At 39.0% G+C, this 15,181-nt stretch overlaps 1 protein-coding gene across 2 annotated transcripts; it reads left to right on the plus strand.

Annotated features, from left to right (window-relative positions):
- Positions 1-25: 25 nt before the first annotated feature.
- zgc:154075 (uncharacterized protein LOC556929 homolog) lies at positions 26-5,991 on the plus strand. 2 transcript variants are annotated; one of them, XM_051425591.1, is made up of 14 exons: positions 26-871; positions 1,189-1,297; positions 1,640-1,724; positions 1,809-1,882; positions 1,993-2,052; positions 2,367-2,474; positions 2,626-2,682; positions 2,813-2,943; positions 3,224-3,278; positions 3,554-3,646; positions 3,779-3,913; positions 4,472-4,573; positions 5,095-5,256; positions 5,520-5,991. In XM_051425591.1, exons 1-14 carry the CDS (start codon positions 858-860, stop codon positions 5,646-5,648), a joined length of 1,314 nt encoding a protein of 437 aa, XP_051281551.1. In that variant the 5' UTR covers positions 26-857; the 3' UTR covers positions 5,649-5,991. The 2 variants fall into 2 exon arrangements, with proteins under 2 accessions (XP_051281551.1, XP_051281552.1); XM_051425592.1 differs by having other exon boundaries at positions 27-871; positions 1,196-1,297.
- Positions 5,992-15,181: the final 9,190 nt, after the last annotated feature.

A 15,181-nucleotide genomic window follows, 5' to 3' on the forward strand; every position in this document is an offset into this window, starting at 1 on the left:
GTAGCCGAACATTTCCGAAGACCCTCTTAAAATGATTTGTTCTAAACTTCGTTTGTCATTTTCTTTGTTGGGTTGTAGACTATTTAATTTATTTGTGACAGCAGCGGACTAGGTAGACTTTGTATAGCGGACGTATAAACGACTAATAGAGATTTAATAGCACAACTGAAACCCTTTTACACAATTACTGCTAACTGCTAATCTTGAGATAGCTAACATGTTGCCTTCGCACGCTGTCGGAAATATGTAGCGCGACGGTTTCAGGAATGTGGCATTAAATGGTGATACATCGGACTGGCCTGCTTGTTAACTAAATAACAAAACACCCTCTTTGAGTAGACATATTTTTGAATGGGAGGGAGGACGTGGCACCACCAGGCTTTAATTTATATCACTCTGATGACCGTCTTATGACTACTGTGACCAAATATGGCCTCAACCATCATATGACATCGACCCAAATAGGTTTTCAGTCTGAATAATTGATTATAAGCGTATGAAAGGTATGGTGGAGTCTTTAAAACAGCAAACCCAGCTGCCTGGTGCTTCCACATGCCTGCAAATACCCAGAAGTGAGTTCAGTATTACGGTGCGTATTTTCTCTTTAACCCTGCGATAAACAATGACAGGGCAGTTTACGAGGAGCAGTGAATGCAGCAGCAGTGAATGCAGCAGCAGTACCGTGGTCGCACTGTAGGGGGCGGTAGACACCTGTCTGACTGCTTTGAGGTTCACTCTTTTGTTAGAAGAAGGGAAACTCTGTGGTTGTAGTCATTCGCTGACTGAATGGTTTTTGTAGTCGTGTCTGAACAACTTTGGACCGACGCGGAAGAGAGACAGAAGGTTTTGACAGCTGTATGGGACAAAACAGGTACTGAAACAAACAGCAATGTCACAAAGTGAGAAATATTTACCAGAAACACTGTTTAATATAATTACCTACTCTCATTTAGCTACTGTATCGGTTCGGGTATTCATTCTGTTATATTGGGAATGATAAAAAGGTGTTTAAATAGTTAATTTAGTCCCCCTTCAAACAATGGCTCTAGGGCACTGTAGATGTATTGAGTAACAACCTATACTATATGAGATATGGTGACGGTGCAGGTGATCACACCTGACTGATGAGTGTTTATTACTTCAGGCATTGTGTAAGGTGCGTCTACAAAGCTTTGATTTGTGTCGAAGTTCACAGGGTGCCAGAATGACTTCCCCTGTCCGTGTCATCGTGGTGGGAGCTGGCAGTCGAGGGGAGATCTACTCCCAGTTTGCATCCGTCCATCCTGATCGTGTGCAGGTCAGGAGAGTTCGCCCTGCAGCCTGATTGTGTCCATCACTGGACAGGGATGTTTGTGTACTGTGTTCTTAATTGACTGTCTCTGAGCCAAATGATATCCAGACAAAATGAGATAATTGACAAGATGCCCATGAAAGAAACGTGTAAAGTCAGTTTGCATACAGTTTATTTCACTTGATTTCATTTGATCCTAAAATTTGTGTTTTATATAACATTAGAAAGTGCAGTGATTTAAATAGTTTCATAACTGCCCTGATACATCAGCCTTTAAGATAACTACTTGTAATGGAGTATTTGAGTGCTTCTTATGTCCACTTAATTTACTCAACTTCACCAATTCAGGTTGTCGGCGTAGCTGATCCAAGGAAATTCGCTCGCACTAAAATTCAACAGCAACACAAAATTGTAGATGAAAACATATTTGAAGGTGAGCTTCAACATATGTGTGTGTGTTTAATTGTTTATAATTATCTACCTCATTTTCATTTACTGAATTTTTTTTTTCAACTAGACTGGCACAGTATAGTTGAAAGAGAGAAGTTTGCAGATGCTGTGTTAATTTGTACTCCAGACCGACTTCATAAGGTAAATATACAATATGTTTATGTATATTCTGTTTATACTGTATGTGTAACTCTAAATTTGAAGTCTTAAAATTACATTATCAGTCTGTTAAACTAGATTGTGTCCCCCAGGAACCTGCGGTGGCCTTTGCGAAGAAGGGCTACCATGTTCTGCTGGAGAAACCAATGGCAGTGAGTGGAATAAACATTAACCATCTTAACATAGAGCATAACTTTAACCTTGATATGGCTGTTAATGATCCTACAGATTGAATTTTACAGTAACTTTTTGCATGTTAGTTTGGCAATTCTAAAAATTACCCTTTGAAATAAACACGTCACATTATATTTTTCCAAACATTGTTTTTATTCAAGCACATTGTACATTTGGAGAAAAAAGATACTGGTTCATTCTTCTGTTTTCAGTTTTCTTCTTCTTGTGCTTTTACTTTCTGTGATTGCATTTGTGTGACGTACTTCCTCGCACACTTTGTTCACGACTGTAGACAACTGCCGAAGACTGCAAAGCGATTGTGGAGGCTTGCACTCAGAGTGGTGTGATGCTGTCAGTAGGTCATGTTCTCCGCTATGACCCCGTCATCCACAAAATAAAGGTAAACATTTTCTGTTTATAAAAACATTTGTCAGTTTTGGGTTTAAATTTTGGGGTAATTTGGGTACCTTGACCTGTAATTGAGTTTTTTTTTAAATATATTTTGGTTGTTATTTGCTTAAAAAAATAAAATAAACATATTTTTTTTCTAGGAGCTGATAGATGCTGGAGTCATAGGTGATGTGATCCACATTCAACACTTGGAGCCGGTAAGAATGCAAATAGAATAGAAATAAAGAAAATAACCCTACAAATCCTCAGGGCTCCCTATTAAAGCCATTCATTAAATAATATACCTGTTAACTGTTACAGATTAGTCTTGTCTACCTCTCGTTCCAGGTTGGGTTTTATCACTTTGCTCACTCATTTGTTCGGGGGAACTGGAGGAATGAAGCAGAGAGCTCTTTTGCTCTTTTGGCTAAGTCTTGCCATGACATTGACCTAATGCATCACTGGGCTGGAGCACGCAGGTAAACAAACAGACAGCAGTCAATGATCAACCCCAAGCTCATCTGATGTCCGGGAATAAAATGCAGCAAACATTGAAATAAACAAGTTGTTTGGTCAACAGGGTTAATGTCCTGTAGGTGAATCAATTTGCTCAATTCCCTTTATTCAGATGATGCTTGTAGGAATTAGGTGGTTTTGTCAGACCTCAGTCTCTGTTTACAGGTGGATGTGGTTGTTTTCTATGAGTTGATTCTGTTTTTCCTAAAATGAATCATTAACATCACTGTTTGTACTGGGCAGGTGTGTCAAAGTGTCATCGTTTGGATCCGTTAGCCACTTCCGAAAAGAAAACAAGGTATGTGCAATAGAAAGACACTATCACTAATACAAAGGGAACCAGCAGCCACTGTGGATATGGACAAAATGTTTTTTGACTGTATTTTGTTCTGTAGTAGTAGTTGTCGATCTATAAATACTATGTGAAACAGCACATAACATTACACCACTTGAATCATTTTCACAGTTGATGAGTTGTCTTTTTGTGTCATTAAGCTATATCCTATCCATGATAGTACTCTGTGCTATGTCTAACATAAATATGAAGCATAAGTATAAAATGTTTTTTGTCAGCCAACAGGTGCTGCAGATCGCTGCCTGGACTGTTCAATAGAAAGAGACTGTGCGTACTCAGCGTGCAAAATCTACCTGGATAGAGTGAAACAGGTAAACATTTTAACACAGGATTTTAACCAATTATCTACTATCTGTGTGTAATACTTATAGTACATTATTAAGTGAATAATACTTCACTTGCTATACATCATTTTAAATGTACTGTGTTTGTATGTGTGCTAGGGTAACACTGGCTGGCCTGTATCAGTCATATGTCCGAGCTCTTTCCCAGACATTGAGTCAGTGACTGAGGCGCTGAGGACAGGACCGTATGGCCGCTGTGTCTACGAGTGTGACAACGACGTGTGCAGTAACCAGGTTAGGTTAAGTTTGGTTTGTGCTTAAATGAAGGGATGCACCAGTATCCATGGGGGTATAAACTGTCAGCTCAAACTACAGTATCAGATCATTTCAGCTAATATTTCCACACTGCTGCTAATACATCCAGACAAGTAAATCATCAGATATCTAAAACTGATTCACTCTTCCCAAAAGGGATCATCATCAACATCTGAGATGATGATACAGATGATATCTTGAAGCAGCTTATTACTGTGGGGCATTACTGTATTTATTTTGCTTTAAGCCACGGGCTGTATTGCCTTGTTGTATCTGTCTGCTCCACATCATTGCTCACACTGCCTCTTTTATTATTTACAACCTTTCCTGTTTCCAGAATTTGTGTTGTCATTTAAGTAATATCTTTTTCTTTTTTTTGGACTCTGTCCAATATATTTGAGAAGATGTTCACAATTTTCAAATAATTATTTAAACTGAAAATTCATAATTTACTTTCCTTTAAAAAAGGTCATTATTTATGTCTAAAAGCATAACATTTATTTCCTTATGTCTCATTTATCTGTTCTGTATGCTCAGGTTGTCAACATGGAGTTTGAAGGGGGTGTGACGGCAGCCTTTTCCATGGTGGCGTTCACTGAGGAGATATGCAAGCGAAAAACATCCATCTATGGCAGCAAGGTAGGAAAGAATGGTGAATTCCTAAGATAAAAGTTCTCTTTTAAAGTTTGACCATATATTGATATTGGTGTGTTATCAATCCAATGTGGCTCAATTTTCAAAATGACAATTGACATTTTTAAAGTTTTGAGAAAGAAGAGAATAGTATGTCGATGATAACAGTCAGAGAAATTCATTATTAATTTAAACCCAGTGTGTAGGATTTAGTGGTATCTAGCTGGAAACTATGTTGACCATGAAAAAGGCCATATGTAGTGTTTGGTTTTGTTCGCCTGTAGAAACATCGCAGTTGACCATGGCGGACTCCATAAATAAGGACTTGTTCCCTCTGTAGATATAAATGGCTCATTCTAAAGTAACGAAAACACAATGATTATGTTAAAGAACAGGAAAAAAAACCCTACAACCTTAAGCCACTGTATCGTGGTGTGACCAAACAAAATCACATTGGGATACATGTATGTTTCTACGACGGATGCATCAGCTAAGTGGAAGCTATATGATGAACTGTGTCTTCACAGGGGGAGCTGACATATGACGGCCATGAGGTACGTGTGTTTGACTTTCTGACTCAGAGAGCCACAAAGCACACGGCACACAATAATGCCCCCAGGCACTTTGGCATGAGTGGACATGGTGGAGCAGACTACCACCTCATGGATGCCTTTATTTCTGCTGTTGCGGTGAGTATACTATGTATAGTTTCCAGTAGAAATGTAATCGTCCTTCTTGGCCCACTCCAGAATCCGTAGATTTGATGTGAATCTTTACCCTGTAATGACCTGTTGGCCTGTGCTTGTATTTTGAGGAATGAGGACAGATTAAGAATATTCACTGTATTTACGCACTTGTACCTGTAGGGGGGGGTAGTGACCCTAAATTAATTTAAGAACGTAGAAGCACTGACTGTAACAGTTGATTAGCCTTTCTGTGTTTGTGAACGCAGAACAACGATCCATCCCTGATCCGCTCGGGGCCGGAGGAGACACTCCTGAGCCATTTGCTGGTGTTTGAAGCTGAGCGATCGCGACTGGAGAACAGGGTGGTGTACTGTGGTGACACGAACCACAGTTAGACAAGTGAAAGACAGTTTGATATGAAAATGATCTCGCCTTAAAATCATCAAACACTATAATAATGATACCTGGATGATTAAAGACACAACTAAACTAATGAATGGAGGCCAAATCTTGAAGCGTAATAATACTGATTATTTAGTTCATGTTGCTCAGGGATTTTAATACCATGTGTGCTTGTGTGTGAGAGAGTAAGTGAACCTGTTTAGTGTTTAAATTATGAAAGTGCAAAGAACTTAATTATTTGTTGTTCAGCATAATGTTATATAGTGATAATTGAGTAAGTAATGTTCATGTAAAGTATTCTCTTGCTACTAAAAAATTGTGAATCTGTAATGTAAATTTGTCTTTGAATCATTGTTTGCTCTCAATGTGCCTCCTAATGTCATCCCACACAGTGTGCACATACAGTATATCTCAAGATATTAATGAATGCAGACCAGTTTGATGCCAGTTGATCTGTCACTCTGAATGGCTTCTTGAAATGCTCAGGGCTTAAATGTAAAAAAAAAAACTACTACTACTGAGCTAATTATAAATGAATAAACTTAAAGAGATTTATTGAATTCGTAAGTACCACTGAAAATGTACATAAATATGTGGTAAATTAGCACTCACACTTATTTTAAATCCAAGTTACATTTAAGTAAATGTCAGGTCAGTCTTCTCCTTCCTAATAATAGAAAACCTCCCTTATGTCTGCCAGGGCGTATAATTAACTCACTGAAATTAGCGATTGGATGACTGCTTTAACATGGGAATATAAAGCAGGCTATGTAGACATAGAGGTGTCACATTTCATTATCAATAATCATATATATACAATAATCATACAATAATAACTCTGTCAAACATTCTCAGGTACAGCACTTTCAGAAGAGCCCAACTGGTCGCAGATCACCAAGCCATCACAGCTGATCTGAAGAAATGATTTCAAACCTAGAAAAAGTAGTAACTAGATATTAAAAAATCACAATATTTCACAAGACTTTTTTCACAAGACTTATGTTATCATTTATCTATTTTATCTCCCACTGTTCGATGAACGTCTCATTGTCTACAGCGTAATTCACAGTACTTGTTTTTTTTTTTTTTTAACGATGATGCACTTTGATTGATTTTACTTACTTGCCTGCTAATTAACAACAATTATTCCAGCACTGACTATGTTTTTAAATTGTGCAGTCTCCCTACTGCTGTTCTATGGTGGACTAAAACAATACACATTTTAATTAAGTGCTGTGTTGGGAAGAGACATTCACATTTATCCTATGATTTCTAGTAAGAAAAGACATAAAATTGCTTAACTCCATCATACAGTTTGCCATGTTTGTGTTGCCACCATTCAAAAGGGCAATGTTATGCAGATATTCCTTATGCTGTACCTTCTTTGAGGTGATCTAGGAGCCTTTCCATGAACTCAACACTCTGCTGCTGCTCCTGCTCTGCCGTTCCTCAGCTACAGAGAGATCTCTCTTTCCTACAGCCCACGACATAATGGTAGACGAGCATCAAACATTTTATTTCCTTCTTTATCTCTCTACCAACACACACATACACACAGAAAACACCAACCCGAGAGATCTGTCTTCGAAGGGCCTCTGTTTTATTGTGCTGATAGTTGACATAGTTCAGTAAGGTGTGGTTCTGTAGTACATCACAACATATTTTGATTGCTGACTAAATGCACGACTTCCATTGCCTCAGTAATGTTTAATGGGGACGCACTTTGTAAGTTCCTGATCACTTTGTCCAGGTCACTTTCCTGTGTCTCCCTGAGGATTTGTTTTAATAGCATCTTTAAAATCTTCCAGGTCCTTAGACTCCAATTGATCGTACTTCACAAATGAGACAAATGTAAAACTGAAGTGAAACTCATACATAGGTCCTTACATAACCAATCATATCCAATGGAAAAATCTTTTTACAGAACTCCCCAAAGGGAGGGATCTACTGATGAATGTCTCCTTATCCAGTTTATTACATACACACTTACTAAAGACCTTTATCATTTAAAATGGTTCATTATCAGATAAGATTAATAAACGTGCTAAAAAAATCAGAAGGGCTGAAATCACACACATATATAGTTGGTCTATAATCATTTTGTAATATAAAATCTAAATAATTAATAACAAAATTAATAATATTTAGAATATTACTGTGTAGCTTCTCATCAGTGACCATAGAAAAACCTTCTCTTTATTGTCTTCTTTGCCAGGTGATTGTCCTTTAAGAAGTAACATCTTTTGAACACAAGGTGTCACTAGTTTATTTGATTAGAAGTTAACGCTCCACTTGCCTGAAGTGACAGTGGATAACAGACCACAGGCATAGCAGCCAATTAGTAGATAGTGTCAGACGCTGTGGGATCAGCAAGGATGATTGCTGAAGCTAAAAACTATGAAATAATAGTATTTTGATCCATTCAAATGCATGTGATAGTTTGGTCACAGGATTGCAAAAATAATTAATAATAATTTTGTGTTCAAAGTCACCTTTTCTGTGGTTGATGTCCTGGTTGTTGTGTGCAATAATCCTTTATGTCCCTCAGCATCCTTTGGTTTTCATGGACCTTCACACTAGGTGCAGCCATAAATATACAACAAATTGGACAGATATACAAAGCGGATGTATTTTCTCTTCATAAATCTATGTTGTTAGCAATAAATAAGAGTAAAAATAAAATAAAAGATACAAGAACAATATGATATATTTTGTTGCTGTAGTTGTTTAAGCTATAGACCAGGATGGCAAAACAAATGTAAATCATACAGGAAGTTAAATCGCGCGCCCATCGCTACTACTTAGTTGCATCTAGCAGTGTAGTTGACGATTGCAATACTCTTGCCTCACTCCCCACGCTATGGTGGCCACAAAAATCCCCCAAAACCCCTATCTAGAGCCAGTGTTTGGTTTGTCTGTTCTGGGCTACTGTAGAAACATGGCGGTTCAACATGGCGGACTCCGTAGAAGAGGACCTGCTCCCTCTGTAGATAAAGATGTCTCAAGAAGGTAACGGAAACACAATGATCCTTATTTTCAGGTGATTTATACACTAATTAAAACATACCTCTAAATTTTATTGGGGAAACAAACTTCACCTGATTTTTTAAAGAGGCCACTTTGCCTTTTTCTGCTTCCAGCTCCTTTTCTTTTGGATTTGGTCTCTAACATGGCAGCAAGGTCTTGAACCACACAAGCATCAGTCCAACACTTAAAACAGGGGTTGTGTAAAAGCTCTTCTCGTCTTCACATCCTCTGGATCTCTCGTCTGATCACACAGAAACACAAAAATACACATAAAGTTTGGACAAAACATGTAATTCTAACAGATGATTTAACGAGTTACACTTCAGGCAAACATTAAACCATAGATGCCTTAAAAACAAAAAAGTATTATTTAGATTTTTGTGTATTTGTGTTATTTTTATTTGATACTTTTGAACTTCATTCGATCTCCCTCTTATGCTCCTCTGACAACTAGTATTATGTACAAATAGTTGTAGTTCTGATTAACTTGCTAACTGCAATATAACGTTAAATACACTTATTTTGTCTTCATTTTAATGTCACATGCTCATGAATACATAAACGTTTCTACAATTCAATGTGTTATTTTCATATTTAAATAGTTACCATGGACTCCTAACAAGATAAAGAACATGTCTCTGTAGTTGAGGCCTTGGGTTTTGCTCTTTGTTTGTCCTGCGGTGCTTCTTTGTTCAGGTTTGCAAACATTACCAAACTGGCGTTAGCTAATCTTGAGTTGGTTAACGTTAGTTAGCATTAGCTCAACTCAGCTGGTAAATTCAGTTAACTGAATTAGCGTTAGCATTATTTAACCTACTTGGCTATTAGTAGTTAATAACTAACTGGTTACTTTGAAGTAGCATAACGCTAACTAGCTAACGTTAGTTAAACTGTAACGTGGATGAGCTAACGGAAGAACCGTTGGTTGTTATTTGAATTCCGAGCTAGCAACGTGCTGCTGTGGAATGTTGTGCTACGTTAGCAGCTAGCAGTTAGCAGTTAGTTAGCGTTTACATAATCTGACATTAAATACAATGAAATTAATTAATGTATAGAAAGGAATTTAAAAACCTTTTTTTATGCTATAATAAATGTGTGTCACAGACCAGTTTAACATAAATGAATACTTGCCATGCAGATACATCAGCAACAACCTCTTTACTGACAAAGCAAATAAAGTAATGTTAGCTGGTGATAATGTTTAGGCTCAATACTTCAGATAGCCAGTTGAAATATTTTAGGTTTACTAATAGCAATTATGATTATTGATGCTCAGAATTTGTTATAGCAAATAATACTGGAAAATTTTCCTCAACAGCTGAATCCCATGTGGGATTTCCATAATCCCCATATGGGATTCAGATGTTGGCGCCCATTTTGGGACTGGCTTGCAGGTTTAAACTTGCTGAAGCATTTGATGCCTCCAGTTATCTTTTCCAGAAACAGCTGCTGCTCATTGTTTTTGCCATCATCAGTTTTATTGTAACAAATTTTAAACAAGGAAATAAAGCTAAACAGGTAATTACAGTACACAGTCTTCCTAATACAGTAGCCTCTGACTCACACTGCATCACACTAAAGGTTACACGGCTCTACAATTTTATCAGGAAGTTACATTCCATCATGGAGGGAGGTGTCCCTCTTAATTACCCTTCTGAACACAATAATGTCAACAACAGCACGCCATTCTTGGACCTTGCAACACTCTCAGGATGACTAATTCTTGAGTGTGTCCTAGAGTCCATACTCCCAGATGGATCCCATTGTGTTGATGGTTGGACTGACACAGTTACTGTGGAAAGAAGGGTGTGTAGAGAAAACTGAAGAAATGACGAAAGGATTGAATCACAGAAAAACTTTGACCTCGTGCCAGGATGGGATTACAGCAGTGGTGTGAATAGGCACTCCTTCGGGCAAAGCTTCATTTTCCATTTGATGTAATCGGCAGGGTAATTCTTTGAGCGGTTTCTGAACAAACCACAAGCATATTGCTTCTGATAGATTGAAACCTAAATGAATAAAGTTAACCTCTGTCTGTATCTTTTTAAGAGTAATAAAGATCAACCTGGCCGAGTTCCCTTATCCTGCCTTTATGAGGATGTTTGGTCCTCACAACAACAGGTTAGACACGCTCACACACTCACACACAATGCCAGATAGACCGGCGACGTGCTCCTGGAGACAAATTTGCAAACTGAGTCAGCAGCTGTATTTTTGAATGACTCAACCAAACCACTACAGAGCCCTTTCGTTTCTTAGAGCCCTGCCCTCAGTCCTCCCTCACACACAGGCACGCACTGCCTACGTTTACTCGAGGCCTTACCTCACCACAGCATCACTTCCTCCCACTTTACTATTCTGCAAATAGCCAATAGCAATAAAGAAATATTTTCCGAGGTAATTCATTTCAGACGGCAGTATTCCTGGAAAGTTTGTGTAAAGATCTTGATGTCTTAATTTTATTTCATTAGTACATAGGGTTAGTTTTTTCTCTTTCTCTTTCATTTAATTTTTTGCTTGAAGCTCTAGTTTTTCCAATAATGAGACAGGATATAGTCTGATGGACATGCTGTGGTGAGTGATATGGTAAATTTTCTGCCAAGCTGATGATCCTATGATCCCCGAGTCATTTACTGCATGAATCAGTCATGTTGCCAGGAAGAGACTCCCACGTCTGCTTTGACTTTTCTCAGACTCTGCCTGCTTTCGTGCAGTAATATCTGCTGGAGGGCTGTTATAATGTCACACTGAGTTTTTCCCTAGCTTACAAGACAGGAATCTGTGAACAAGGAAGTGGAGGAGTAAAGCAAGGAGAGGACCAGTAAACTCTAAAACATGGTGCAGTCTGGCTTTCTTAGTGGCTCGATAGGAAATGATGGAGCGGGACTAAGTAAGGTGAGAGAAGGAAAAGGAGGAGAGTGGGAGTAAGAGGAGAGATAAAGTGAGGAAAAAGGGAAGACTGACTTTGTCATTCTTCAGGATTCTGAGCTATGTTGTGGGGTAAGAGATCATACCATGGTTTTCTGAGGAAACACACAGATGGCATTGTCATTCCTCCCCCCTGCTACTCTGCAAAATAGCGACATGACGTACACACAGTAAATAATCAGCCGTCAAGCAAAAATATTACCAAACATGACTATTTTCCGTTGCCCTCCTGATGGTTGACCCTGGCCTGTATGTAATGTGGTGAGTCAAAAAGACTTTGACCTTAGAACAAGTTGTGAGCACTGCGAAGCCAAGCAAATATTGACAGTGTCTTCCTGCCACATCCGTTAACTTTAGTATGTCAATGTTCTGATGAGTGATCTTTTGTCAGAGCCAACAAACAATATTTTTCACTCTGATGATACGGTACTTCATGCTGAGAGGTGCCACTGAGGAGTGAAATAACAAAATAAAGTCAAATCCATGGCCCACATGTTAGGTTCTCTGGAATGAAGTGATGAAAGCCTATTTTTCTCCCTCTTTTATCCTCTACTCATTTCAACTAAAACTCTTAATGAACTGGAGATCAACTTCACAGGGTTGCGGAAGGCCTCCCGCTGGGCCTGCAGACCCTCGGCCCACACTGAGGCCTGAAATCCCGGGTAGGGAAGCTGCCTCCAGTGCTGCATCCTGGGCAAAGAATTGCTCTTTTCAAGCTCTGGTTTCTGCCATTCATTGAAGCTGTCACCGTGAAATCAGATGTCACAGGGTTTAAATCACTTTAATCCTTGCCACTTCCTCAATCACTTCTTTGCCTGCTCACTCTGTTTTGTTATTCTCTGTTGGTACCCTGGGAAAAAAAGTGTTTTGGTTTCTGGTCTTTTATGAGAATAGTACCATTACACACAATACTGTGTGTGTTTGTGTATGTGTGTGTTTTCCACCTCTTATCCATTAATTTGCTTATAGCTACATTTAGGATACATTAGCAGCCTGAATTGTTATTTGTATAATTGTAAAAAAGAAAGTATTATATTTTCTTTTGACCCTTAGTGCAGTTCTTCAACTACCCAACAATCAAAAAAGAGCATAAACATCTTCTTCTTCTGTCCCCCTCTTCCTCTCGGTGGCTGTTGGTTCTTTGATAACTGAGCTGTCTCCTCACGGGATGGGGTCAAAGGCCACGGTGTGAAGCCCACTCAGACATTTGAGGAGCCGGATTCCTTCCTGACGCCTCCAACTTGTCAGACACAACCGCATATCCATTAAATTAAAAAAGATTAAATGAAGGGTGTGTTTTTAAAATCACAAATGCTGCAGATGATAAAGTCTGAATGAGTGGTAGTGATTCAGAAAGTAATCAGAACCTTTGTAAAGCCCTTATCCTTAGTTCATATGACAATATGTGTGATATAAAATATACACCATACCCTCTGTGTGGCAGTTTACTCTGAAATTAAAACATCAAGCGTGACTGTTTTATCAGGTCAGGCTGAAGGAAGTGGTGGGTGGTATCAAAGAGGTGCAATAAACTAGATCGGAGAATTTCCTAAGAATTTCTCTCTTTTCACAATTCCTGCAACTTCAGTCCAAAATTGGATGACGATCCCCCTTATTTTAGATTGTATCTACTCATCCACTCAAATTCTCAATAGATAGGAATTTTAACTTCTTACACATGTAGCAGTAGTAAGTGAGTAATTTTGATACAAGTTCTTTTATTTGTTACAACCTCTAACATCGATCCACAGTAACGACGTGTTTAAAAGGAATGTGAAACTCAAACATAAGACAGGTCGACCGTGACTTTGAAAACAGCAGCAGGCCTGTCTGTCTGCAGTCTGTAACGGAGCTCTAATTACTATTACATGTTTGTACACAGCTGGTTCCTCTATAAGAGAATTCCCTGTGTCACAGTGTCAGCACATCAACCTACACAAATGTATTTACCATCGAACACGTATGTTAACACCTACTTACTTTATTTCCTATTCCAGCTTGAGACGTTGTTAAATGAGTGGTGGGCAGACATTTATCTTCTGAGTTATTCCCCTTTTTAGGGGTTATCTGCTGTTCATTTTTTTGCACATACGTGAAACAGATCCGCTCTACCGATCAAGCTTCATATTTCAGGGATTATTATCACTGTTTAATATCATCTTGTATTTACTATTGATTCCCGCTTTAACCTTGATGTCTCTCATCTTTAGTTGAATTGAGCTCATAAAGAAGTCATGAACAGAAGGCCTTGATTTGGGCCCAGCTTTGATGGTCCATCTTTAATTTCGCAGCAGCATGAGGGAGTTCCTTCAGAGCAATCAATCACATCTTTGAAAAAAGCACAAAGGAGGGGTGGGGGTTACAGATGTGGGAGGTGGGCTTCTGACTGCACTGACAGCTGTGAGGGACGGAGGTCTCTCAGAGCAGGAAATGACTTGACCTCCCCTGTGGGAGACTGGCCCACCCCGACAACAACCCCCACAGCTTTGAGCATCCTGGGTCACCACAAGTGCCCACAGAGGACGGCGGAGCAACAGCAGAGCAGCAGGGACGATTAAATCTGCTGGTCCAGGCGGCAAAAGCTTTGAATTTGTCGTGCCAGCTGTGCCAAAAGACTACCTTCAAGACCTTTAAAGGGAATGTGAGTGTCACCATTACTCTTCAAATCCTTACGTGACCACTGACAGCAGTTTCACCTTTTTATGTCACACTGGAAGCACATGTGCCACCAATCACTTCATTGCACAACAGGAAGTTGGTCAAACAGCTTATTTGCCCAAAAGTATGAGTATTCCTTTAAGCAAACAAATTACGCTGGTAGAAGAGGGACAGTCGAATGATTGCAGCAATAGAAACATATTACATGGGGTGTATTTGTTTTGTGGGTTTGTGATTTACAGTAGGTATATAGGTGTGAGACACTCCTTAATCCATATATGACCCTATGTGGAGTATTTCAACAGTGGAACAATTGAACAATAGGACGGGAGGTCACAGGGCCCTTTGGCATCTCTTTTACACTTTTATGAGGTGGTTATTTTATTCAGCACTTTACAATAGTTAATCTGTATATTTGCCTGAGGATTTATTTGGATTGTTACCACAACAAAAAGATCATTTGGCAGTCTGGAGGAGGACTGTAGGCTCAGTGTGGTCTGGACTGGTAAAAACAAAACTGGTCTGCACTCACTTCCCTGTTATTTTCTAGTAAAAAGGCCTCCTGTATTGTCCTTCTGTCTCTCTCAGTGTGGGTGAAGACAAACACAGACAGTGAACTCCTATGTGACATTGAGGCTTCAAAACAAGTTCTCATCCACCATGACTGGGCTGCCAATCTCGTTCTTGTTCCTCTCTATCAGTCTTGTTCCTCTCTATCAGTCGTACAGTATATTGTGCTCACGCCAAAAGCCACCCACACACTCGCTGACTCCCACACAGGTCAGACCAAAATCGTTTATGGCCTTATGAAGGGCAATTTCCCATACACTCATTACACAAGACAGATAAAATGATTCTAATTCTGGAAGTTTCAGATTTACTTTGTGTAGATTACAAAAACTGGAAATTCGGC

The sequence above is a fragment of the Dicentrarchus labrax genome, unplaced genomic scaffold (assembly GCF_905237075.1).
Source record: "Dicentrarchus labrax unplaced genomic scaffold, dlabrax2021, whole genome shotgun sequence".
NCBI lineage: Eukaryota > Metazoa > Chordata > Actinopteri > Moronidae > Dicentrarchus > Dicentrarchus labrax.